This window comes from Salmo salar, chromosome ssa19 (genome assembly GCF_905237065.1).
Source record: "Salmo salar chromosome ssa19, Ssal_v3.1, whole genome shotgun sequence".
NCBI classification, from domain to species: Eukaryota; Metazoa; Chordata; class Actinopteri; order Salmoniformes; family Salmonidae; genus Salmo; species Salmo salar.
In genome coordinates this window covers 55,270,400-55,298,012 of record NC_059460.1, presented here as the reverse complement: position 1 = coordinate 55,298,012, position 27,613 = coordinate 55,270,400, and the positions used below count along the sequence as shown (strand labels likewise).

Below are 27,613 nucleotides of genomic sequence, written 5' to 3'. Positions count from 1 at the left end.
GTCTCCTTCCTGAGCGGTATGACGGCTGCGTGGCCCATGGTGTTTATACTTGCATACTATTGTTTGTACAGATGAACGTGGTACCTTCAGGCGTTTGGAAATTGCTCCCAAGGATGAACCAGACTTGTGGAGGTCTTGGCTGATTTCTTTTGAATTTCTCATGATGTCAAGCAAAGAGGCACTGAGTTTGAAGGTAGGCCTTGAAATACATCCACAAGTACACCTCCAAATGACCCAAATTATGTCAATTAGCCTATCAGAAGCTTCTAAAGCCATGACATCATTTTCTGGAATATTCCAAGCAGTTTAAAGTCCCAGTCAACTTAGTGTATGTAAACTTCTGACCCCCTGGAATTGTGATACAGTGAATTATTGTCACGGTTGTTGTCGGTGAATGAGGACCAATACGCAGCAGGTACGTGAATGCTCATCTTGCTTTTTAATTATCTTTCAAAACGAACATACAAAATAACAAAAACACGAACGATCAACAAAAACAGTCTGGTAAGGCACAAGGCGAAACACAGAACAATCACCCACAAATCACACATACAAACACACCCTAATATATGGAACTCTCAATCAAAGGCAGATAGACAACACCTGCCTTCAACTGAGAGTCCCAACCCCAATCAACCAAACATAGAAACACACAACCTAGACTAACCATAGAATTACTAAACATAAACCAAAACCCGGAATTACTAAATTAAACACCCTTTACACAAACACACCACCCCGAACCACAGAAAACAAATACCCCCTGCCACGCCCTGACCAAACTACAAAACAATTAACCTTATATACTGGCCAGGACGTGACAGTACCCCCCCCTTAAAGGTGCTACCCCAGAAGCACCTTAACAAAAAAATAACCCCAAGCAACACCAACAAAAAGTCCCCTTTTCTAAAGGGAGGGAAGGGAGGGTGGCTGCCGTCAACGACGGCACTGTGCTACACCCCCCCTCCCCAACCCACCTATTTCTGGAGGTGGCTCTGGCTCCGGCCGTTCCAGGCTGTCGGGCCACTCTGGCTTCGCCGGGGGGCAGTCGGGGCAGTCTGGCAATTCGGGAGAGTCTGGGCAGTCTGGCAATTCGGGAGAGTCTGGGCAGTCTGGCAATTCGGGAGAGTCTGGGCAGTCTGGCAATTCGGGACAGTCTGGGCAGTCTGGCAATTCGGGACAGTCTGGGCAGTCTGGCAATTCGGGACAGTCTGGGCAGTCTGGCAATTCGGGACAGTCTGGGCAGTCTGGCAATTCGGGACAGTCTGGGCAGTCTGGCAATTCGGGACAGTCTGGGCAGTCTGGCAATTCGGGACAGTCTGGGCAGTCTGGCAATTCGGGACAGTCTGGGCAGTCTGGCAATTCGGGACAGTCTGGGCAGTCTGGCAATTCGGGACAGTCTGGGCAGTCTGGCAATTCGGGACAGTCTGGGCAGTCTGGCAATTCCGGGCAGTTCAGGGCAGTCTGGCCACTCCGGCAGTTCAGGGCAGTCTGGCCACTCCGGCAGTTCAGCGCAGTCTGGCCACTCCGGCAGTTCAGCGCAGTCTGGCCACTCCGGCAGTTCAGCGCAGTCTGGCCACTCCGGCAGTTCAGCGCAGTCTGGCCACTCCGGCAGTTCAGCGCAGTCTGGCCACTCCGGCAGTTCAGCGCAGTCTGGCCACTCCGGCAGTTCAGCGCAGTCTGGCCACTCCGGCAGTTCAGCGCAGTCTGGCCACTCCGGCAGTTCAGCGCAGTCTGGCCACTCCGGCAGTTCAGCGCAGTCTGGCCACTCCGGCAGTTCAGCGCAGTCTGACCACTCCGGCAGTTCAGCGCAGTCTGACCTCTCTGGCGACTGTTGACTGGCGGGCAGCTCTGACGACTGTTGACTGGCGGGCAGCTCTGACGACTGTTGACTGGCGGGCAGCTCTGACGATGACTGTTGACTGGCGGGCAGCTCTGACGATGACTGTTGACTGGCGGGCAGCTCTGACGATGACTGTTGACTGGCGGGCAGCTCTGACGATGACTGTTGACTGGCGGGCAGCTCTGACGATGACTGTTGACTGGCGGGCAGCTCTGACGATGACTGTTGACTGGCGGGCAGCTCTGACGATGACTGTTGACTGGCGGGCAGCTCTGACGATGACTGTTGACTGGCGGGCAGCTCTGATGATGACTGTTGACTGACGGGCAGCTCTGATGATGACTGTTGACTGGCGGGCAGCTCTGATGATGACTGTTGACTGGCGGGCAGCTCTGATGAAGACTGTTGACTGGCGAGGCAGGGTTGACGCACTTGTAGCCTGGTGCGTGGTGCTGGTACTGGAATTACCAGATTATGTACACGCACCTCCAGGCTAGTGCGGGGAGCGGGAACAGGACGAGTCGGACTGGGTTGACGCACTTCCGGGTCCGCACGAGAGACAGGAGCTGGAAACCCAGGGCTATGGAGGCGCACAGCCGGTCTAGATCTTACCTCCTGCACAACCCGCCTTGGCTGGATGGAACTAGTAGCCCTGTACGAGCGGGGTGCTCGTACAGGGCAGACTGGGCTGTGCAGGGGCCTGATGGTAGCCGTGCGTAGAGCGGGAGTTGGGTAGCCTGGTCCTCGGAGGCGTACCGGCGACCAGATGCGCTGCGCAGGCATCCTCCTACCAGGCTGGATGCCCGCTCTAGCACGGCACCTGCGAGGGGCTGGAATAACGCGCACCGGACTGTGCGTGCGTATGGGTGAGATAGTGCGCTCCTCAGCGAAACATAGCGCTCTCAACCCCATACGCTCCTCCATATAACCACGAGTAGCTGGCTTCCGGCTCTTCTTACGCCTAGCCAAACTACCCGTGTGCCCCCCCCAAAATTTTCTTGGGGGTGCCTCTCGTGCTTCTCCTTCTGCGCGTACTTGGCCTCGTACCACCGCCTCTCTGCCTTGGCTGCCTCAATTTCCCACTGCGGGCGTCGATAATCCCCAGCCTGATGCCAGGGTCCGGCCCCGTCCAGAACTTCCTCCCAAGTCCACTTCTCCCGCCAGTCCAACTCGAACTCCGTCTGCTCCTTCCTCTGCTGCTTGGTCCTTTGGTGGTGGGTGATTCTGTCACGGTTGTTGTCGGTGAATGAGGACCAATACGCAGCAGGTACGTGAATGCTCATCTTGCTTTTTAATTATCTTTCAAAACGAACATACAAAATAACAAAAACACGAACGATCAAAAAAAACAGTCTGGTAAGGCACAAGGCGAAACACAGAACAATCACCCACAAATCACACATACAAACACACCCTAATATATGGAACTCTCAATCAAAGGCAGATAGACAACACCTGCCTTCAACTGAGAGTCCCAACCCCAATCAACCAAACATAGAAACACACAACCTAGACTAACCATAGAATTACTAAACATAAACCAAAACCCGGAATTACTAAATTAAACACCCTTTACACAAACACACCACCCCGAACCACAGAAAACAAATACCCCCTGCCACGCCCTGACCAAACTACAAAACAATTAACCTTATATACTGGCCAGGACGTGACAATTATAAGTGAAATAATCTGTCTGTAAACAATTGTTGGAAAAATTACTTGTGTCATGCACAAAGTAGATGTCCTAACCGACTTGCCTAAACTATAGGTTTGTTAACAAGAAATTTGTGGAGTGGTTGAAAAACAAGTTTTAATGACTCCAACCTAAGTGTATGTAAACTTCCGACTTCAATGGTATATGTAAAAGTCCCTGTAGGTGTCCACCGCATTGCATTCACCTATCCTGTGTTTTCAGATCCGTGCAGATGAGGAGAAGGAGACTATGAGAGGTTATTGAGGAAAACATGCATGGATCAAGGAGCATGTGTTGATCATTGAGAGAATCCGAACATGGGAAAAACAATATCTCACTTTCCCACACACAGGTAAAACCATTTCACTGTACAAAACAGTGACCAGTGGACAGAAACACAGTCACCCAGCCACAGACTAAAGCCTTCATAAAAGGTCACACATACAAAGTGACTAGTCGACATCAAGCATAACACTTCTTGTTGACATTTGTCTTGTCACCATTGTGACGTTTCAAAGGCTCACAGAGGATCCACTAAACAAAACAAAATGTTTCACTTCCTGCCAGTGCCAGGCCAGTAAGTGTGTGCATATCTCGCTCTCTCTCACACACACACACACACACACACACACACACACACACACACACACACACACACACACACACACACACACACACACACACACACACATTCCTGTTATTCTGTAGATGAAGGGGGTGAAAACTTAGCCTGGCAGACGCGACCCACGTGACTCACGGCGCAGGGAGAGCTGTGACCACACTGGTCTGGAAAGGAGGCCGTTTGTTAATGCAATATTCGCTTAGAAATTGTGCGACAGGTTTGATTGGCTCTCTGAAATATTTTAGACCTCTCGCTGTTTGAATTTTAAAATCTAACAGTTGTAATGGAAGGGGGGCGGTGCTCAAGGGCTGTGTTTTGCTGTGCGTGTTTGAGTGAGGAAGACACAGAGAGCAAACCAGTAAAAGCACAGCCCCCTTCATCATTGACGCTTTGTGCCGACAACATCAAATAGCCATCCCAGACTCTGAAGCCAGGAGGACTTTGAGAGTTATAGGTGTTAGCCAGACTAGTGAAACCCAGGCTACTTAAGAAGGAAAACAGAAAGGTGAAAAAATTAAAGATGAAAAAAGACAATACGAGATATTTAATGATGGCAACCACAGGCCATGAAGACCTTGCTCTCCTTGCTGCCTGTTATTTACATTCCCTTCATGTACTGTACACCATGCGCTTGCTTTCTGTAATGGTAAATGGCAGATGCATTGATAATTCGTTTAACACAATGGATGACCTCGACCTCAACCAAACAACAGGCAGCTCAACTCACAGGGCAAATTGGATATAGTGTGGCATAGTTGTTTACTGGTACTGTGTACATATGGAGTGTGCGGAGGTAAATATGAATGAAACAGTAAAGTACAGCATGGTACAGACAGTGTAATACGGTACTGACCTGATGAGTGGGACATTGTCCAGGGTACAGCACAGCTCAGGACCCCTCTGTAGAGACAGCTTCTCCTCACACGACTGATTATACAGCCTGGATGAAAACAAAACAACATAGACCTTTACTTTACACTTTTGCTGTCAAATGGAACATACTTCACCCACTGGGCAAAAACTAGGTGAATCAACGTTGTTTCCATGTCATTTCAACTAAATAATAACATTTGATGAAGTTACATCAACATGGAAAACTGATTGGATTTGCAAAAAGTAATCAACGTAAGGGAATTTCGTCTTTTTTTCACCCAACTTTTTACCTGAATCCAATGACAAGGTCATTTTTTTTGTTGATTTCACATTGAATTCACGTTAGTTGACAACTCAACCAAATGTAAATCAAAACTAGACGTTGAACTGACGTCTGTGCCCAGTGGATAACTTTTCTGAGGGAATTGTATTCCTTATTAACCTTTTGGGGCTAGGGGGCAGTATTTTCACGTCTGGATAAAAAAACGTACCCGATTTAATCTGGTTACTAATCCTACCCAGTAACTAGAATATGCATATACTTATTATATATGGATAGAAAACACCCTAAAGTTTCTAAAACTGTTTGAATGGTGTCTGTGAGTATAACAGAACTCATTTGGCAGGCAAAACCCTGAGACATTTTCTGACAGGAAGTGGATACCTGATGTGTTGAATGACCTTTAAGCCTATGCCATTGAAACACACAGGGGTTGATTAATGTTTTGGCACTTCCTATTGCTTCCACTAGATGTCACCAGCCTTTACAAAGTGTTTTGAGTCTTTTACTGTGAGATCTGACCGAACAAGAGCCATGGAACGGTGATGGCCGATTAGACTCTGGTGCGCGAGTTCATGTTGGGTACCCTCGTTCCAATACGTTATAAAAGAGAATGCATTCGTCCACCTTGAATATTATTCATGTTCTGGTTAAAAAAGGCACTAATGATTTATGCTATACAACGTTTGACATGTTTGAACGAACGTAAATATATTTTTTCCCCTTGTTCCTTGACGAGAAGTCCGGCTGGCTTAGATCATGTGCTAACAACATGGAGCTTTTTGGATATAAATGATGAGCTTTTTTGAACAAAACTACATTCGTTATGGACCTGGGATTCCTGGAAGTGACATCTGATGAAGAGAATCAAAGGTAATGGATTATTTACATAGTATTTTCGATTTTAGATCTCTCCAACATGGCCGTTTGTCTGTATAGCAAAGCATATTTTTCTGGGCGCAGTGCTCAGATTATTGCAAAGTGTGATTTCCCAGTAAGGTTATTTTTAAATCTGGCAAGTTGATTGCGTTCAAGAGATGTAAATCTATAATTCTTTAAATGACAATATAATATTTTACCAATGTTTTCTAATTTTAATTATTTAATTTGTGGTGCTGACTTGACTGCCGGTTATTGGAGGGAAACGATTTCCTCAACATCAATGCCATAGTAAAACGCTGTTTTTGGATATAAATATGAACTTGATAGAACTAAAAATGCATGCATTGTCTAACATAATGTCCTAGGAGTGTCATCTGATGGAGATTGTAAAAGGTTAGTGCATCATTTTAGCTGGTTTTATGGTTTTGGTGACGCCTGTCTTTGAATTGACAAAACATTACACACAGCTATTGTCAATGTACTCTCCTAACATAATCTAACTTTATGCTTTCGCCGTAAAACCTTTTTGAAATCGGACAACGTGGTTAGATTAAGGAGATGTTTATCTTTCAAAGGGTGTAAGATAGTTGTATGTTTGAAAAATGTGAATTTTGACATTTATTTGGTTTCAAATTTGCCGCTCTTGAAATGCACCTGCTGTTGATAGGGTGCACCACGGGTGGCACGCTAGCGTCCCACATAGCCCCAAGAGTTAAGGCATATTTGCAGATGGAATTATTGCATAATCCACCTAAGACAGGTGGCTATCCTGAATGGACTGTGTGACCTTTGTGAGGTGAGATGAGAGCATAAAGTCACCTATTAGTTATGCTTCGACACACGCAAAGTCTTGATCAGAATGCGTCCCCACCGAACACCCACCACTACTAAAGTAAACACATCTCGCATAACACTATTGTGAGGACAGACACTGGGAGACAAGAAGCAAGTACAGGGAGTGAACATTTAATAAATAACTGACAAGAAACAAACAAGGACAGTGTCTGGACAGGGAAAACATAATGACAATAATGCTGACACAGGGATCAAACCGAGGAACAGATAGGACGGGCAATCAATAAAGTAATGGAGTCCAGGTGAGTCCAAAGATGCGCTGGTGCGCGTAATGATGGGCAATCTTGCGCCCTCGAGCGCAAGGGAGCACGCGTGACAGTACGCTGAACTCACCGCTGGAGTGCCTTCCACTTTGCATAGATCACGGGAGTGATAACATTTTAACAGGTTCACATGGCATAATTTAGAGGACTTCCTATGACCAGGGGTTTCAATAAGATTAAAATCTGACACTTTGCGCAACACAGTGAAAGGACCACAGTATTTTGCCTGAAAAGGTGAACTTACAAGAGGCAGAAGAGCAAGTACACGATCACCGGGACTAAACTCACGCAGCTCAGCCTGTCCGTCATATTTCAGTTTCATTTTCTGTTGAGAACATTTTAGTTTTTCTTTCGCCAGTTCACCAGCCCTATACAACTTCAGCCTAAAACCATTTACATAGTCAATAAGGTTCCGAGGTGGTTCCTCAGGCAAACAACCATCCTGCAGCACTGCTAAAGGCCCACGCACCTTATGACCAAACACTAAGTCATTTGGGCTAAACCCTGTGCTTTCCTGCACTACTTCACGAGCAGCTAGTAACAGCCAAGGTAACCCCTCCTCCCAATCTGCAGACAGTTCTGTACAAGTATGCACGAAGCAAGGATTTTGGGAGCCTGCCGAGCCAATCGAGGCAAGGAAACCTCTCGAGCCAGCTAAGGCGTGGAAGCCCGACGAGCCAGCTGAGGCACCCCCAGTTCCTTCGGCAGCGGCAGCGGCACCCGGACCCGACGTCACCAACAAAAACAAAAAACTCCCTGATGCTTCAAATATTGGTGTCAGCATTCTGTGAGGACAGACGCTGGAAGACGAGAAGCAAGTACAGGGAGTGAACATTTATAAACTCATAAATAACTGACAAACAAACAAGGACAGCGTCTTGACAGGGGAAACATAACAACAATAATGCTGACACAGGGATCAAACCGAGGAACAGACAGATATAGGAAGGGAAATCAACAAAGTAATGGAGTCCAAGTGAGTCCAAAGATGCGCTCGTGCGCGTAACGATGGTGACAGGTGTGCTTAATGATGGGCAGCCTGGCGCCCTCGAGAGCCAGGGAGAGGGAGCGGGAGCAGGTGTGACAACTATGTTAACGTCTCAGTATCGAACCACACAACCAATCCACACATCAGGGCTATCATTATGCCCAAATGATGGTACAAATTTAACTCAAAATAGTTAAGCCTATAGGTTAAAGTTCTCACTTGATGGTTCTCTGTATTTGTTGATGGGTGCTTTGGAAAACATTGACGCAGGTACTGAGGCAGGTACTGTTGTATTGCATGTGTCTGTCTACTGATCAGAGAGTACACTTTATCTTGTATAATTTCTAGAATATTTATACATCAAAAACATTTAAAGTGATTATTTGTGTACTTGTTTGGCATTTTACTGGATTGTTAAGAACTAGCAACTTAAGCATTTCACCGCACCTGCTATAATATCCACTAAACTGTGTACCGACCAAGGAACTATGATTTGAATTCCCTGTTGAAGGAGTGTCAGTAGAATGCTCCTTACAGTCAAATGTGCAGGTGTAGTGCAGGTACGGGTTTGGAATAGTTGTTTGTTTTTGCTTGGGCAGGTCTGCTGCTTGTGGGAAAAGCTTGGAATTAATGTAGCACCCAGGCATGTTTAATCCCTGTTAACTTCACACAGAAGTAATTCTCCCACTCCTAAAAGAATTTGCATGCTGTTGCCTTTCCCCAAAAAGTTGCTTCCCATCCCCGCTTTCTCATAATTAACCCATTACTCCTCTCTCTCTCTCCATGTGATCTCGTTTCTCCCCTCTCCCATATTATTTCTCTCTACGTTCTCCAAATTTGTCTCCATCCCCCTCCTCTCTCCATTTCTCCCTCACCCGTTTCTCTCATGCCTCACTATGTTTGAATAAGGCAGTCGGGCTCAGGAAGTCTAGAGGGGGGCCTTGTTGATGTAGGCTGAGAAAAGATGGACTATTACCTCTTGTGAAACGAGCCAGCCATAAATTATCAAATTTCTCCCGAATTAATTTTGAATAAGCAGACTTGTTGAGAAGGTACGGTTTCTCTCGCCCTTTTACAGTTCATATTATCACTCTAGCTCACAGTGTTGGTTCATAACCGTTCAAAATCAGTTTGCTGGTTTGACATTTAAAGCACGGACGTCAGCAGGAATTTTGGGGTTTTGATAAAGATTATAAAATTACTGAAATTGCTTCTGATTTTCTTGAGTGGAAGTCTACAACTGTGTGTGACACGTTCTAGGTAAAATCAATGTGAGGCCAAAATAACATAGTGGTCCCCTGTGTCCCCATGGGGAGACTTAAAAACATTCTACCTCACTTTATCATCACATCTCCTGCGTCACTAGGGGCGCTAAAACTCTAGTTTACTTAATTCTACACACAGAAACACAGGCCCTTCCTCGTTCTCCCTTCGGCTAATCTGACCACGACTCTATACTCCTGCTTCCGATGAAGCAGACGCAAGGCTACAAGACTGTTTTGCTAGTACAGACTGGAATGTGTTCCGGGATTCATCCAATAACATTGAGGAGTTTACCACATCAGTCACAGGCTTCATCGAACATATACAAACCAAAAACCATGGATTACAGGCAATATCCATGCTAGGCAATATCCACGTGCCGCTTACAAGAAACGAGACACGGATATGGTGCATACAAGAAAGCCCGCTATGACTTCCAACGAGACATCAAACAAGCAAAAGGACAATATAGCAGGAAGGTGGAATCCTATTAAACCCGCTTCAACGCTCATCGTATGGGGCAGGGCTTGCAGACGTCAACAGATTACAAAGGGAAACCCAGACGTGAGATTCCCAGTGATGAAGAACTCCTCAACGAACTAAATGCCTTTTAAGCTAGCTTCGAGGAATACAACAATGAGTCTTGCGTGAAAGCCCCTGTTGGTCCAGATGACTGTGTGTTCTCGCTCTCCATGGCCAATGTGAGTAAAACGTTTAAACAGGTTCACACTCGCAAGGCCGCCGGGCAAGATGGAATACCAGGGCGCATTCTCAAAGCAGGCACAGATCAACTGGCATGTGTCTAGAATAAAATGTATATCCTTGTCCCAGTCTGTAAACCCAACATGTTTCAAGTTCACCACCATTGTCCCTGTTCCCAAGAACTCCAAGCTAATATGCCTAAATGACTATCGCCCTGTAGCACTCACATCTGTAATTATGAAGTGCTTTGAAAGGCTGGTCATGACACATATAAACACCATCATCCCAGACACCTTGGACCCACTCCAATTTGCATACCACGTCAACAGATCCACAGCTGATAAAAACTCAAGTGCACTTCACACTTCCCTCTCCCACCTGGACAAGAGGAGAAATAACTATGTGAGAATGCTGTTCATAGACTACAGCTCAGCGCTGAATACTATAGTCCACTTCAAGCTCATCACCAAGCTGGGGATCCTAGGACAGAACATCTCCCACTGCAAGTGAATCCTGGACTTCCTGACGGCCAAGCCCAGGTGATGAGGGTAGGCAACAACACCTCCGCCACACTGACCCACAAGAAGGGGGCCCCTCGGGGGTGTGTGCCTAGTTCCCTCCTGTACTCCCTGTTCTCCACGACTACTTGGCCATGCACGACTTGAACACCATCAAGTTTTCTGATGACACAACGGGGGTAGGCCTGATCACCGACAGCGATGAGACAGCCTACAGGGAGGAGGTCATAGACTTAGCAGTATGGTGCCAGGACAACAACCTCTCCCTCAATGTCAGTAAGACTAAGGACCTGATCATAGACTACAGGAGAAAGAGGGTAGAGCACATCCCCATCTGCATCGACAGAGCTGTAGTGGTCATAGAAGACATTTAGCTCATATGGTAGGCTTGCGTCACTGGGCAGCTCGATAGTTTGCAAACCCTGCCACATCCGACAAGCGTCAGAGCCGGTGTAGTCGGATTTGATTTTAGTCCTGTATTGACGCTTTGCTTGTTTGGTAGTTCATCTGAGGGCATAGCGGGATGTTTTTATAAGAGTTGCGATTAGTGCCCCACTCCTTGAAAGCGGCAGCTCTAGCCTTTAGCTCAGTGCGAATGCTGCCTGTAATCCATGGTTTCTGGTTGGGATATGTACTTACGTTCACTGTGGGGACGTTGTCGTCGATGCACTTATTTATGAAGCCGGTGACTGATGGGGTATACTCCTCAATGCCATTGGAGGAATCCCGGAACATATTCCATGTCTGTGCTAGTGAAACAGTCCTGTAGCTTAGCATCCGCTTCATCGGACCACTTCTGTATTGAGCACGTCATTGGTACTTCCTGTTTGAGTTTTCGCTTGTAAGTAGGAATCAAGAGGATAGAGTTACTGTCAGATTTGTCAAATGGAGGGCGAGAGAGAGCTTTGTACGTGTCTCTGTGGGGAGTAAAGGTGATCTTTCTGTTGAAATGAGGTAAAAAAGGATTTCAGTTTTCCTGCATTAAAGTCTCCAACTACTAAGAGCGCCGTTTCTGGATGAGCATCTTCTTGTTTACTTATGGTCTTATACAGCTCGTTGAGTGCGGTCTTAGTGCCAGCATCTGGTTGTGGTGGTAAATAGACATCTACGAAAAATATAGATGAAAACTCTCTTGGTAAATAGTATGGTCTACAGCTTATCAGGAGGAACACTAACTCAGGCGAGCAAAACCTTAATATTAAAGATCGTGCACCAGTTGTTGTTGACATAGAGACGCACACCACCGCCTACGATCTTACCAGAGGCTGCTGTTCTGTCTTGCCGAAGGCATGGAAAACCCAGCTAACTGTATATTATCCATGTCCTTGTTCAGCCACGACTCGGTGAAACATAGGATATTACAGTTTTGAATGTCCCTTTTATAGGATAGTCTTGAACGGAGCTCATCCAGTTTATTCTCCAGTGATTGCACATTCGCCTGTAGAACAGAGGGTAAAGGCAGAAAAACCACTCGCCTACGCACTCTTAAAGGGAGTGCTCCTAATCTCAGTTTGTTACCTGTATAAAAGACACCTGTCCACAGAAGCAATCAATCAATCAGATTCCAAAATCTCCACCATGGCCAAGACCAAAGAGCTCTCCAAGGATGTCAGGGACAAGATTGTAAACCTACACAAGGCTGGAATGGGCTACAAGACCATCGCCAAGCAGCTTGGTGAGAAGGTGACAACAGTCGGTACGATTATTCGCAAATGGAAGAAACACAAAAGAACTGTCAATCTCCCTCGGCCTGGGGCTCCATGCAAGATCTCACCTCATGGAGTTGCAATGATCATGAGAACGGTGAGGAATCAGCCCAGAACTACACGGGAGGATCTTGTCAATGATCTCAAGGCAGCTGGGACCATAGTCACCAAGAAAACAATTGGTAACACATTACGCCGTGAAGGACTGAAATCCTGCAGCACCCGCAAGGTCCCCCTGCTCAAGTAGGCACATATACATGCTCGTCTGACGTTTGCCAATGAACATCTGAATGATTCAGAGGACAACTGGGTGAAAGTGTTGTGGTCAGATGAGACCAAAATGGAGCTCTTTGGCATCAACTCAACTCGCCGTGTTTGGAGGAGGAGGAATGCTGCCTATGACACCAAGAACACCATCCCACCATCAAACATGGAGGTGGAAACATTATGCTTTGGGGGTGTTTTTCTACTAAGGGGACAGGACACCTTCACCGCATCAAAGGGACGATGGACAGGGCCATGTGCCGTCAAATCTTGGGTGAGAACCTCCTTCCCTCAGCCAGGGCATTGAAAATGGGTCGTGGATGGGTATTCCAGCATGACAATGACCCAAAACACACGCCCAAGGCAACAAAGGAGTGGCTCAAGAAGAAGCACATTAAGGTCCTGGAGTGGTCTAGCCAGTCTCCAGAACTTAATCCCATAGAAAATCTGTGGAGGGAGCAAAAGGTTCGAGTTGCCAAACGTCAGCCTCGAAACCTTAATGACTTGGAGAAGATCTGCAAAGAGGAGTGGGACAAAATCCCTCCTGAGATGTGTGCAAACCTGGTGGCCAACTACAAGAAACGTCTGACCTCTGTGATTGCCAACAAGGGTTTTGCCACCAAGTACTAAGTCATGTTTTGCAGAGGGGTCAAATACTTATTTCCCTCATTAAAATGCAAATCAATTTATAACATTTTTCTGGATTTTTCTGGATTTTTTTGTTATTCCGTCTCTCACTGTTCAAATAAACCTACCATTAAAATTATAGACTGATCATTTCTTTGTCCGTGGGCAAACGTACAAAATCAGCAGGGGATCAAATACTTTTTCCCTCACTGTAAATGGTTAACCAGACTATCTGCACTGACCTTATCTTGCACTGACTCTATGCACACTCACAAGATTATATACACACTATATACACACTCACTCACACACACTACACTGACACTCCCACACAAACCCACACACATTCACTACATATGCACACCAAAAACACACACGCATACCGACAAAACACAAACAGACCTACACACCCACACACCCATACACTTTTACACTCATCATATGCTACTCCTACTCTGTTTTTTATTTTACTCCTATTATCATCTATATAGATGCCAAGTAACTTTACCCTGCCTTCATGCACAGTTGAAGTCGGAAGTTTACATACACTTATGTTGGAGTCCTTAAAACTCGTTTTTCAACCACTCCACAAATGTGTTATCAACAAACTATAGTTTTGGCAAGTCAGTTTGGACATCTACTACGTGCATGACACATGTAATTTTTCCAACAATTGTTTACAGACAGATTATTTCACTTATATTTCACTGTATCAAAATGCAAGTGGGTCAGAAGTTTACATACACTAAGTTGACTGTGCCTTTAAACAGCTTTGAACATTCCAGAAAATGATGTCATGGCTTTAGAAGCTTCTGATAGGATAATTGAGTCAATAGGAGGTGTACCTGTGAATGTATTTCAAGGCCTACCTTCAAACTCATTGCCTCTTTGCTTGACGTCATGGGAAAATCAAAAGAAATCAGCCAAGACCTCAGAAAAAACATTGTAGACCTCCACAAGTCTGGTTAATCCTTGGGTGCAATTTCCAAATGTCTGAAGGTACCACGTTCATCTGTACAAATAATAGTACGCAAGTATAAACACCATGGGACCACTCAGCTGTCATACAGCTCAGGAAGGAGATGCATTCTGTCTCCAAGAGATGAACGTACTTTGGTGCGAAAAGTGCAAATCAATCCCAGAACAACAGCAAAGGACCTTGTGAAGATGCTGGAGGAAACAGGCACAAAAGTATCTATATCCACAGTAAAACGAGTCCTATATCGACATAACCTGAAAGGCAGCTCAGCAAGGAAGAAGCCACTGCTCCAAAACTGCCATAAAAAAGCCAGACTACGGTTTGCAACTGCACATGGGGACAAAGATCGTACTTTTTGGAGAAATGTCCTCTGGTCTGATGAAACAAAAATAGAACTGTTTGGCCATAATGACCATCGTTATGTTTGGAGGAAAAAGAGGGATGCATGCAAGCCGAAGAACACCATCCCAACCGTGAAGCACAGGGGTGGCATCAGATTGTTGTGAGGGTGCTTTGCTGCAGGAGGGACTGGTGCACTTCACAAAATAGATGGCATCATGAGGGAGGAAAATGATGTGGATATATTGAAGCAACATCTCAAGACATCAGTCAGGAAGTTAAAGCTTGGTCGCAAATGGGTCTTCCAAATGGACAATGACCCCAAGCATACTTCCAAAGTTGTGGCAAAATGGCTTAAGGACAACAAAGTCAAGATATTGGAGTGGCCATCACAAAGCCCTGACCCCAATCCCATAGAAAATTTGTGGGCAGAACTGAAAAAGCGTGTGCGAGCAAGAAGACCTACAAACCTGACTCAGTTACACCAGCTCTGTCAGGAGCAATGGGACAAAATTCACCCAACTTATTGTGGGAAGCTTGTGGAAGGCTACCCGAAACGTTTGACTCAAGTTAAACAATTTAAAGGCAATGCTACCAAATACTAATTGAGTGTATGTAAACTTCTGACCCCCTGGGAATGTGATGAAAGAAATCAAAGCTGAAATAAATCATTCTTTCTACTATTATTCTGACATTTCACATTCTTAAAATAAAGTGGTGATCCTAACTGACCTAAAACCTAAAACAGGGAATTTTTACTAGGATTAAATGTCAGGAATTGTGAAAAACTGAGTTTAAATGTATTTGTTTAAGGTATATGTAAACTTCCGACTTCAACTGTATCTACCTCAAATATCTCGTCCCCCTGCACAAAAATACAAAAAAAAGAAATGCATGAAATGTATGCACTGGATAAGAGCGTCTGCTAAATGACTAAAATGTAAAATGTAAAAAAATGGTACTTCCTGTATATAATGCCATTCTTGTGTATTTTATTCCTCTAATGTTACTATTTTTAGTTTTATTTAATTATTCATTTTTAACTCTGCATCGTTGGGAAGGGGTCGTAAGCTAGCATTTCATGGTAAAGTCTACACCCGTTGTATTCGGCGCATGTGACAAATACAATTGGATTTTGATTTGATTCATGGTGTGTTTTGGACCTGCTAAACACACCATGTACCTAGTGTGATGTTTATCCAAGTAGATACAAACTATGCCGTACTATTATCTTTCCGATTTGGTCCTGCCGTACATACCTACACGTACGCTACGGTCACAAGACGCAGGCCTCCTAATTGTCCCTAGAATTTCTAAGCAAACAGCTGGAGGCAGGGCTTTCTCCTATACAGCTCCATTTTTATGGAATGGTCTGCCTACCCATGTGAGAGACGCAGACTCGGTCTCAACCTTTAAGTCTTTACTGAAGACTCATCTCTTCAGTAGGTCCTATGATTGAGTGTAGTCTGGCCCAGGAGTGTGAAGGTGAACGGAAAGGCTCTGGAGCAACAAACCGCCCTTGCTGTCTCTGCCTGGCCAGTTCCCCTCTCTCCACTGGGATTCTCTGCCTCTAACCCTATTACAGGGGCTGAGTCACTGGCTTATTGGTGCTCTTCCATGCCGTCCCTAGGAGGGGTGCGTCACTTGAGTGGGTTGAGTCACTGACGTGGTCTTCCTGTCTGGGTTGGCGCCCCCCCCTTGGGTTGTGCCGTGGCGGAGATCTTTGTGGGCTATACTCGGCCTTGTCTCAGGATGGTAAGTTGGTGGTTGAAGATATCCCTCTAGTTGTGTGGGGGCTGTGCCTTGGCAAAGTGGGTGGGGTTATATCCTGCCTGTTCGGCCCTGTCCGGGGGTATCATCAGATGGGGCCACAGTGTCTCCTGACCCCTCCTGTCTCAGCCTCCAGTATTTATGCTGCAGTAGTTTATGTGTCGGGGGGCTAGGGTCAGTCTGTTATATCTGGAGTATTTCTCCTGTCTTATCCGGTGTCCTGTGTGAATTTAAGTATGCTCTCTCTAATTCTCTCTCTCTCTCTCTCTCTCTCTCTCTCTCTCTCTCTCTCTCTCTCTCTCTCTCTCTCTCTCTCTCTCGGAGGACCTGAGCCCTAGGACCATGCCTCAGGACTACCTGGCATGATGACTCCTTGCTGTCCCCAGTCCACCTGGCCGTGCTGCTGCTCCAGTTTCAACTGTTCTGCCTGCGGCTATGGAACCCTGACCTGTTCACCGGATGTGCTACCTGTCCCAGACCTGCTGTTTTCAACTCTCTAGAGACAGCAGGAGCGGTAGAGATACTTTCAATGATCAGCTATGAAAAGCCAACTGACATTTACTCTTGAGGTGCTGACTTGTTGCACCCTCGACAACTACTGTGATTATTATTATTTGACCATGCTGGTCATTTATGAACATTTGAACATCTTGGCCATGTTCGGTTATAATCTCCACCCGGCACAGCCAGAAGAGGACTGGCCACCCCTCATAGCCTGGTTCCTCTCTAGGTTTCTTCCTAGGTTTTGGCCTTTCTAGGGAGTTTTTCCTAGCCACCGTGCTTCTACACCTGCATTGCTTGCTGTTTGGGGTTTTAGGCTGGGTTTCTGTACAGCACTTTGAGATATCAGTTGATGTAAGAAGGGCTATATAAATACATTTGATTTTTGATTTGAACATCATACCCTACAAGCCTATGAGGATAACAACAATACCTTTCCTGGGGTTATCACCTTTACAAATAAATCAATTTTCAATAACAAACCAAATCAGTGACTACACAACAGTTAAGGTTTGGGCAACCGTTATCCCACTAGGCACAAACTGATTGAATCAACGTTGTTTCAACGTAAATTGTCAACGTATTGCGACGTGGAATCTATGTGGAAAATACATTGAATTTGAAAAAAGTCCTCAACTGTTATGTGAGTGTTTTGAGGGTGACATTTGACCACAGGATTATGTCATAATGGTAACCAAATTTCAACATTGACAAACTTAAAACAAGGTCTGATCTTCAATGTCATATCCGATATCAGAAAAAATACAAATAGGCACCTCCTACTGGAGAATTGATCTATCTACAGCAACCTTATGGTCTCCCATCCCAGGTTTAAACCAAGCCCAGCCCTGCTTAGCTACTGTATGATATTTGTCACTTACTATTAACATTGTGCTATTGTGAGAATGATTGTTGAGAGGTCTCCACTTAAAAAGTAAATAGATTCACTGTTGATTTCAAAGGGTAGGTTTAACAGAACAAATTAAATGTGACCATACTTTATCACTCATATCATATATTATGCTATTTACGCCTATATAGCATTTACAAAGTCATCAATAACTATTGTTTCAATTCAACCCAGGAAATAGACAATACGTAGGCCTAGAGTTTAAAGCTCTAGTTGATTTCAAATGTAATGATATTTAGGGATATTGAATTCTTTTTGGTTGTCAACGCAACCAAATATCAACATTTGAAGCAGGATCTTCTGCTTGGATAGTTTCATCTGTGCCACTGAGTCTGGTTTTAATTCCAGTTTGTCTACAAATTAATAATTTATATGTTAGATTCACATCTCCATCTCAACCAAAAATAATACAAGTTAAAGAATCGGACTAAATCAAATCAAACTTGATTGAAAGTGCATTTTAAAGTTTGATATAACTTAGATGTTTGGTTGAAATAGAGACGTGAATCCAGCATATTAATTATACATTTTTAGACAAACTGGAATTAAAGCCAGACTAAGTCAGTGGCAGATGAAACTATCCAAGCAGAAGATACATCTCCTTCAAATGTTGATATTTGCTTGCGTTGACAACCAAACACAATTCAATAGAACTTTTGAAATACAATAAATAGCCTATTAACGTGTTCACAAATGATATGTTGGATTCACGTCTCCAATTCAACCAAATAAACAAAATATCTGACAATGTATTCCCATTTGAACTTTGCTGTGCTTTTAAATGGTTGAATAGGCATTTGGGTGACAACCAAAAATCACATTTTTATTTATTTATTGAAATTTGGTTGTGCTTTTAGATGGTTGAAAGCGATAACACATTGGATGGTGATAACACATTGGATGGAAATTCCACAGACTTTTTTCTTTGTGTGGGTGAACAGGTTTTAATCTCATTGATCAACGTCTCAACCAAATATTACCCAATTATCCATGCTGAAATGACGTGGTGTGCCCACTGGTATCCTTCTCTATCTCTGATCCCCAAAGAATGACATCAACTGAAAGAGTATCAGTTCACTTTGTTATGGATAATGACATGTGCTGAGTTCATACATTTCAGTTGAATGCATTCAACTGACTAGGTATCCCCCTTTCCCCTTTCTGCTATAGATAATGACACTGATTATGGGTGAGTCAACATTAACATTAGAAAGTTGAATATAAAGTACAGTACCAGTTATCCACGGGGCAGACATGCTGGTTGTAGAGGGCCATGGCATATCTGAAAATAAAATAGAGACACGTTTTTATCAAAGTGTTACATAGTCAATAGAACGACAAGATACAAGTTAGAGTGCTCAGAACGAGTAAAATAGCAAACAGTCGCAGCCTGACTTCCCACTAGCTGGGAAAAATTCTAGGAGTGTATTGCACTACCCTAAATACATAACTAGATGTTAATCTTTGTTTCATGCAATAGCTACATCCCAACGCTATGAACCACACAACGGTTCTGCTGACTCATCAGTTGGTGGTTCTGATGCCTTTGTCACTTACCATATTAATAAGGGTCATAATTTCAAGTTTCCAGACCCAGTTTGCTGCAGTCAAAAGATGTCCGCATGAATTAGTGCACAGCCACCTCCATGGCCAGTGGTCTAACTGTACACGTCATGTGGACATCCTTTGACTGTAGCAAACTGGGTCTGCACTATGCATTCCTCTTTCTCTGAAGGTTATCTGTCAACCGCTAACCGGCTCCAAACACAACATGACCACGACTCCAGAGAGTTCAGCCCTCTGGGCAGCAGTCTCTTATCTGACGGTTGAAAATAGGCTACTAAAGAGAAAATATTGGGTTTCAACCACTACATATCAGGATCAGATCACGCAGTGTTCTCGTGCAAACTCACTAGATATCATAATGGAGACAAAACAGAGTTGCATAATAGACTGACATTGATGGGGCACTGGGTTCTGATAAGATCACATAGAGGATCACCCCAAAAAACATGCTGACACAACAACATGAAGAGACGTTTAAAGTTTCCCCATACGGTTTGAGAACCTCTATTCAATATCTATTGATTGCGGGGGATGATAATGTGGCAACGCTTAGGTCATGCCTATCGATCCCCCTTCGCTTAGGTGAGCAAACAAATATAGGGGGGGTTTGACCTTCTGGGGGAAAAGCAGAAATCCTGACAGAAATCCTGACAGACCTGAGGGGGCACTATCTTCAATACACCTAAAATGAATGCAACTCATTGGCTGAGACCATGTGGCCTAACCAGTAATATCTCCCTATATAATTGGTTAGGAAAACTTGGGACCCTAATGATCACACATCACATCAAATTGAATAGCATACTTCTGTTGTGCTTAACTTAGTTACTCAGATTAAATCTTTATAAGACCTTCTCTGAAGACATCTCTCCTACAGTAAATACACAACCCTTTTTGACAAAGGACTCATGCTGTGCCCAAGCTAAACATACTATAGTGTATGTCTCTGGGTTACGTAAGGCAGAAGTAGACCCATAAACCCACAGGCAGGCAGGCAGGCGTTAAGTGTCTATGAAACAGCAGGTCTGGAAACAGCCTGGCCAGGGGTTGCCAAGCAGGGTTACTATCGCAGTCTCAGACAAGAGAGACAGGGAAGCTTTTGAAAATGGGTGTGAAGAAAAATCGAGCGCCCACGATACAGGGGTTCCATAAGTTACAGTCCAGTAGAAGGTACTATGTCTTGTCACACTGGAGAGAGAGAGAGAGAGAGAGAGAGAGAGAGAGAGAGAGAGAGAGAGAGAGAGAGAGAGAGAGAGAGTGTTGAGGGTGGTCAAAAACAGTAACCAACCTAAAGTGCGTATGAAAAAAGGGGTGTGCCTCATCTCTCATGGAAACTCATTGCAGCCTGCATACCTGAGATCTCTCTGCACCCTTTGGAATACAAGGAAGCCTTTATGCTGTACTTTTAGAAAAAAAAGGTCCTACAGTATCTAGAAACTAAAAAGTTCAAGGTAGAAAGAACCCTTTTGGTTCCAGGTAGAATAACCCTTTTGGGTTCCATGAAGAACCCTTTCCACGGAGGGTTCTCCATGGAACCCAAAAGGACTCAATCTGAAACCAAAAAACGTTCCTACCTGGAACCAAAAAGGGTTATCTAATGGTGACAGCCGAATAACCGGAACCTTTTTTTCTAAGAGTGTGCAACACACAGTCCCCAATTCTGAGTTGATAAAAGTTGCACCTAACTGCTGTTACAGGGTACGATATTATTTGTCCTCCAATGCTAACAGTTAGGATTTGGGCTTGGGTTATCTGATCCTAGATCTGAGAAGTGACATTCTTGACTTGGCTGGGTTGCAATGTCCATTCTATTTAGTGTGCCTGTGGACCTTGGCCTTACTGCAGAGTCTCTCTCTCTCATTTGCAATGACTTGAAGTCAACAGTTAGCTAGAGAGTTGTGTTATCTAGCGCTTCTGTGAAATTCCCAGAGTTTAATGACCTCAACAAAAACACTCTTTCATTTCAAGGAGCACTAGAGAGTGCTGGCCAAGCCACACACCTCACAAGTATAACTTGATACTCCACTGGGTCCCTGGGAAAAATAACAAGGACATTCTGTAAAGATGTAATATTTCTTTGTTCAAAACTATTGTATCTATGGCCTGCGGTGTAGATTTATGTGTCTGTATGTTTTGGGGGGGGGGGGATTCCATCAAGTGTAACAAGTCACTCAGCCCTTTTCGAGGCTAACAAGTTCTTATCTTAAGAAAGACAGGCAGGTGAGAGGAGATGTCCAAACACATTATCTTCCCAAGCATGGTGGCTTTGCAAGATAAGGTAGCAGACACACATAATATATCCTATCTATCTCAGAAGCTCTCTGAGTAGACAACTAAGGTGTGACAACTCCTGTGTGTGAGGCTACACAGCACAAATCTCTTCTGAGAGAGAATTATTATTTTTTGCTGTTTTTTGAACAGAACATTGTACAAATGGCAGCAACGTGCTGAATTGTGAGTTCAACTTACATTTCAATAAAAAAACGGCAATACAAACATAAATACATGTTCATCGTCAAATGTTTAGCAGGACAACCATAACTGGGATGCCGCTGCAGAGGAAAAGCTCAGTCCTGCAGTGGATCAGTTCCAGTTTAGTTGAAGAGCGGGTCTGGTGAAGTATCTTACAGGTAGAGTTCTACTATCTTTGTGATACAAAACTATTGTGTAACATCAAGCCTTTCAGCTCTGCTCAATAATGCGATAGATAAAGTGAGATTTGGGGTTACTACTGTACAGAACAATTAAAAGAGAACGTTCAAGAATGAGATTCTAGTTAAGAACTAGGTTAGTCTCTCAACCAGAGGGTGCTTCAGGAGTGGACTGGGACCAGAAATCAGCCCTGACATCTCTAACACACTGGCCCATTTTTTTGGTTGAGTTCCCCACACTGGCAAAAAAAAATCCTGGAGGCCCCCATTATTAGCCAAACAATGATAATTTTGAACACAAAAAAATCCAAGTTACACAGGCCCACTGGGCTAAAAATGGACCAGCCCATCTGGCATTTGCCCAAAATGCCAGATGGCCAGTCCGTCCTTGGTGTGCTTGACTCATGACTGTTCTGAGACTACCCTGGAACTAATATTATGTTCAGGAGGTCTCTCTTCTAAAAGAGATTTCTAGTCTCAATGAGATTAACCTGGTAAAATAAAGCTTAAATAAGAGGTATGGGTCTCTACTGCTCTGGCCCTCTGGCAGTGCATTCCACTGTAGCAGTGATCACAGCAAGCCCAGGCATCCCCTCCGTCTGAACACCAGTCACACACAGCTGGTGCTAACACGTGGGACGGTACGCAACCTTTTTATTTATTTACCTCCCTTTTTTTTACTTATTACCCCTTTACTTACTTCCTCTTCCACTCAATCTCCAACTCAACTGTTCCTCTCACTCTTTTTTGGCCGTCTTCTTGGCTTTTCCATTGCCTTTTCTCACAAACTGCATTTGTAATATATAGGGGAATAGATTCTCAAGAGGCCTGCTAAATCCACAATGAATATTTCGCAATAACCATCTCTAAAATTACAGCCAAAGGAACCTGATACCATCTGACCACCTCAATCCAACCCACAGACAGATGCCAAAGGGTACATCAACCCATAATAACAGCTCTTCTAGCTCATTTCATCCATACAGGCTGCCTTTATTGCCAGTTGTTTCAATGTAAAGGGTAATTAAAACTTTTGTGGCAGGAGTGCAATTAAGACACTAGCTGAATAGAGGGATGGAGAGGCCCAACAGGATTTGCTTGAATTTAGATGTTTGATGCATATCAGTCAGCAAGTAATCCATGGCCATAGAGAGAAATGTTGGCTTTCCATCACCTTATTTTTAAGCTTAACTTAAATTAATTTAACTTAAGGCTTCTTGAACTCAATGAAGTTCATACTTTTTCAACACAGTCTTTCAAACAGTCTCACGTGTAGTTACATGTTTTTTCTTTGTCTTTACAGACAACTTGACCGAAGATCAGTAAGGTTTCAGTCTTATAGAATTGTAACTGTATCAAAGTGACAATTTGGTACAATCTGCGGTTATGCACATTTTAGAAGACCTTGGGACAGCATACCCCAGCATACCCTACCCTGACTGAGGTTCCTCAAGAATACACAATAGATCCGAAGAAAAAAAAACAGAACACTTTTACTTGTACTTCTTAGTTAGGCTATACTTACACAACCCATATTCCAGTGATGGTGAAGACAGGTAGGCTGATGGGTATGATCACCCAAATAGACATGTTGATCACTTTGGTCTATGTGGTCCACTAGGTACCTGTGCCTCCAGAGGAAAAAAAGGGATAAATCCACTTCTCTCTCCCTCTTCAACTTCAGTGATTGAAGTCCTTCAGGCAGTCCATAACAGGCATGCCTTCCATAGCAAACATCAGGGCTGATTAAGAATCTGTAATGAAACACGTGTATTATGGTTATTGCATTATAACGTAATAACATAGAAGTATGGATAAAGGTAGCGTACACTAGGAGAGCAAGGGCTGACGGGGTTTCCATCATACCTTTGCACCTTTCTAGGGAATCGTTCAAGATCTGTAGCTAGTTTTCCCAAACCCAGGAAAAAGTTATGTCCCAGAACATTTTCCAGAAGCGTAGATTTCTTCTCTGGTCGTTTGCTTAACGTGTTTTGAAGCAAATCATATACAATTCCTGTGTTAAAGAGAGGCGAGATCAGATTTGTTGCTGCTGTTCATTCGTCCGCCTTTTTTTTTGTTGCTTCGGGAGATGTGTCTGTCTCCGCTGCGAAAAAGTATGTAAAGAGAGCCAGCTGTTGCACCTAACTCCTCCCACAAAGGAGAGCTTTTTGTAAAAAAAAAAAGAATAAAATGACATGACAATATATCCCAGTAGCCTATCAGTGATCTGCGACATATTTTTTATTTCCTTCTCTATTTCTAAATGTGCTGTACTCTGCTTGTTTTTCCAAATACTACCTCACTACAATACTACATCACTACAATAAAGTGTCTCTCTCCCATGCAATCTCCACATATGCCATTGTTCAAACAGATGCAGTTATTCCAACTTATCAAAGAAGTGTGATAAGATAAATAAACAAGAGTATACGTGCGTGCGGTGTGTGTGAGACAGTCATCATTCTCGGACGTCAGAGAGTGGTACCCTTCCTACTTGCTTGTCGTAAAGATGCGAAATGTCTGTTCATCATTAAAAACTCTGTACATGATCTTCATAAGTCACTGATAAGTGGCATTTTTTATAAGCACATCTACAGATGACTCGTTGCTGTTGTGAGATGAGGTGAAGTTCTTGGATCCACCTCTGGTTCTGAAAATCGTTGTCACAACTGCATTCAAGGAATTTACTTAGCCCGCAGAGCACTACAACAAACCTGCCACCCGAGAATAGCGGTTTATGTTGTTTTCTTTTCTATTCATTTTTCTTGAATGAGTTTGGTGCAGTGGTGTTTCTCAGGTAAATAAAATACAGTGGGACTGTGGGGGCTCACGCGGCAGCGGCGGTAACTCACGTGCACTGTGGTTAACTAACACGCTTGACTGAATGTGGCCGCGTGGGCCCAGCGCTGCTTTTAAAAACGTCAAGTTTTTGAAGAAATGAAAAAACAGAAGACATAACACACAATTCAGAGTAGTCTAGTCACGAAAGAGAGATGACTGAAGAGTCTGAAGAAGGTTAGACATCTTACAGACCGTTTTGTACATTTTAGAGTGGCCTTTTATTGTCCCCAGCACAAGGTGCACCTGTGTAATGATCATGCTGTTTAATCACTTTCTTGATATGCCACACCTGTAAAGCATCTGGATTATCTTGGCAAAGGAGAAATGCTCACTAACAGGGATGTAAACAAATTTGTGCACAAAATTGGAGAGAAATACATTTTTTGTGCGTATGTAACATTTCTGGGATCTTTTATTTCAGCTCGTGAAACATGGGACCACTCTACATGTTGTGTTTAAATTTTTGTTCAGTAGAGTATTTTTTTTTTAAATAAAATAATTACATACATTTTTATTGGGATACCAATGTTGCATTCTCACTTCGCGCGCACACCTGTCTGTGGTTGACACCTGTCTTTCGTTATCTAAGGAGACCCACAAAAAGGGTGTATGCACAGTGCTGCCACAGACAGGAAGTCAAAGGAGCGTGCGCCGCAATGCCAATTAAATTAATATTGATTCATTTTGATTTAATACTTTTTTTGTGCAGTGCTTGGTAATGTAGGCCTAAATGATTATTAAAATGAACTTCATTAATTCAATAAATACATGATGAATGTTGATATAGAGTGTAGGCCTACAATACAGTATGTCACTCTGACTCTGTGCAGCTATAGGCCTACTACCCTACTTGCTAAACTTATTGTATGGTAAGGATTCTACACAGTTTCAATCCTCCAGAAGCTTCTGTGGACTGAAATATAATGACTAGAATGGAAAGCTGCTATTGTTTGTACTGAAAGTCATATACAGAATCTCATATGGCATGATGTATCCACGTGATGTATCTTCTCCCTTTCATATAGTATCATCCGACTCATCCCACACATTCAAAGTCCCCTTTTGACCCTCTCCATGGCATAGACCAGACTATTATAATGGAAGACTAATCCCATTGTTTCCACAGGAGGGCAGTAACTACTCAGCTGGACTTGAATGACATCATGAATCCCATCTTCCTGTAAAGCAACTCAAATCCAAGGGTGATGGGGAATTACAGACGGTTTGGATTACATGGAAGAAGCCAGAAGGTAACAGACAGAAAGTTTCTGTAGGAAATGTCACAGTAAACACAGGCACGCACGCACGCACGCACGCACACTCACACAGAGGATCTGGTAGTAGTAAGCTTCCCTGAAGTTTTTGAGAGGAGCAGCCCTTGCAGTTTTGTGCTTTGTGTAGCGTTTTGGGGTGTCATACTAAATGTTGTTAGGTAAGCCATTGTGAGAATTCTACAGTAAGAAACCACTGGACCTGTCTCGCTCAGGAATTGTATCTGAGTGATGTTCCCTCTGTGTCAGGGATTTGGACCAATTTACTTAGCATTTTCTGTTTTGGTATCAGCAGATATCAGCATCTACCAGCTTGGCTACTATCTTGTTCACTCCCAAGAGGCTATCATGAGCTTTAGAGAAAAGAACCCCATACCTACTGTAAAATATGATGGTGGATCTTTGATGTTATGGGGCTATTTTGCTTCCACTGGTCCTGGGGCCCTTGTTAAGGTCAACGGCATCATGAACTTTACCCAGTACCAGGATATTTCAGCCAAAAACCTGGTTGGCTCTGCCAGGAGGTTGAAACTTGGCCACAAGTGGATCTTCCAACATGACAATAACCCCATTAAAATCCACAAAGAAATGGTTAATTGACCACAAAATCAACGTTTTGCAATGGCCATCTGTCTCCGGACTTGAAAACCTTTGGTTTGAATTGAAGAGGACAGCCCATAAGCGCAGACAAAGGATATCAAGGATCTGGAAGGATTCTGTATGGAGGAATGGTCTAAGATCCCTCCCCATGTGTTCTCCAGTCTCATAAAACATTCTAGAAAAAGGCTCAGTGCCGTTATCCTCGCAAGGTGAGGTATTGAAAAGTATTGAAAATAGGGGTGCAGACAATTTAACATATTTTTGAGAGAAAAAAATATGACTTGTTAAACAAAATCTATTTTTTTGTATAAAGAAATGTTTTGGAGCATACAATATACAGGTAACTGTCAAATAAAGGAAACATCAAACATACTGTAGAGTGTCTTAATAGGACGTTAGGTCACCATGAGCAAGAACTACTTCAATACACCTTGGCATAGAAGTGTCTGGAACTCTATTGGATGGATGTGACACCATTCTTCCACAAGAAATTCCATAATTTGGTGTTTTGTTTAATGGTGGTGGAAAACGCTGTCTGTCGCCATTACAGACTCTCCCCGTAAGAGTTCAATTGGGTTGAGATCTGATGACTGAGACACACACACACACACACACACACACACACACACACACACACACACACACACACACACTTTAAACCCCCTATGCTCCTTTGAGACCCCTCTTTCAAAGTCACTGAGATCTTATCTTCTAGCCATGGTAGCCAAAATAATGGGCAACTGGTCATTTTTATACATGACCCTATGCATGATGGGATGTTAATTGTTGAATTAATTCAGGAA

The 27,613-nt window shown here is 43.8% G+C and overlaps 1 protein-coding gene across 3 annotated transcripts in view; it reads right to left on the bottom strand.

Moving 5' to 3' along the window:
* Positions 1-24,273, bottom strand: part of LOC106579282 (transmembrane protein 150A) — a 44,301-nt gene extending 20,028 nt beyond the window's left edge. The window contains exons 1-4 of one of the 3 annotated variants that reach the window (XM_014159060.2): positions 23,965-24,273; positions 23,624-23,852; positions 19,116-19,163; positions 5,015-5,101 (exon numbers count right to left, since the gene is read on the bottom strand). In XM_014159060.2, the coding sequence (XP_014014535.1) occupies positions 5,015-5,101; positions 19,116-19,163; positions 23,624-23,688 (200 nt within the window). In that variant the 5' untranslated portion in view covers positions 23,689-23,852; positions 23,965-24,273. Of the gene's footprint in view, positions 1-5,014; positions 5,102-19,115; positions 19,164-19,438; positions 19,606-23,623; positions 23,853-23,964 lie in introns of those variants that run through there. The other 2 variants (XM_014159061.2, XM_014159062.2) reach the window with 2 other exon arrangements.
* Positions 24,274-27,613: the final 3,340 nt, after the last annotated feature.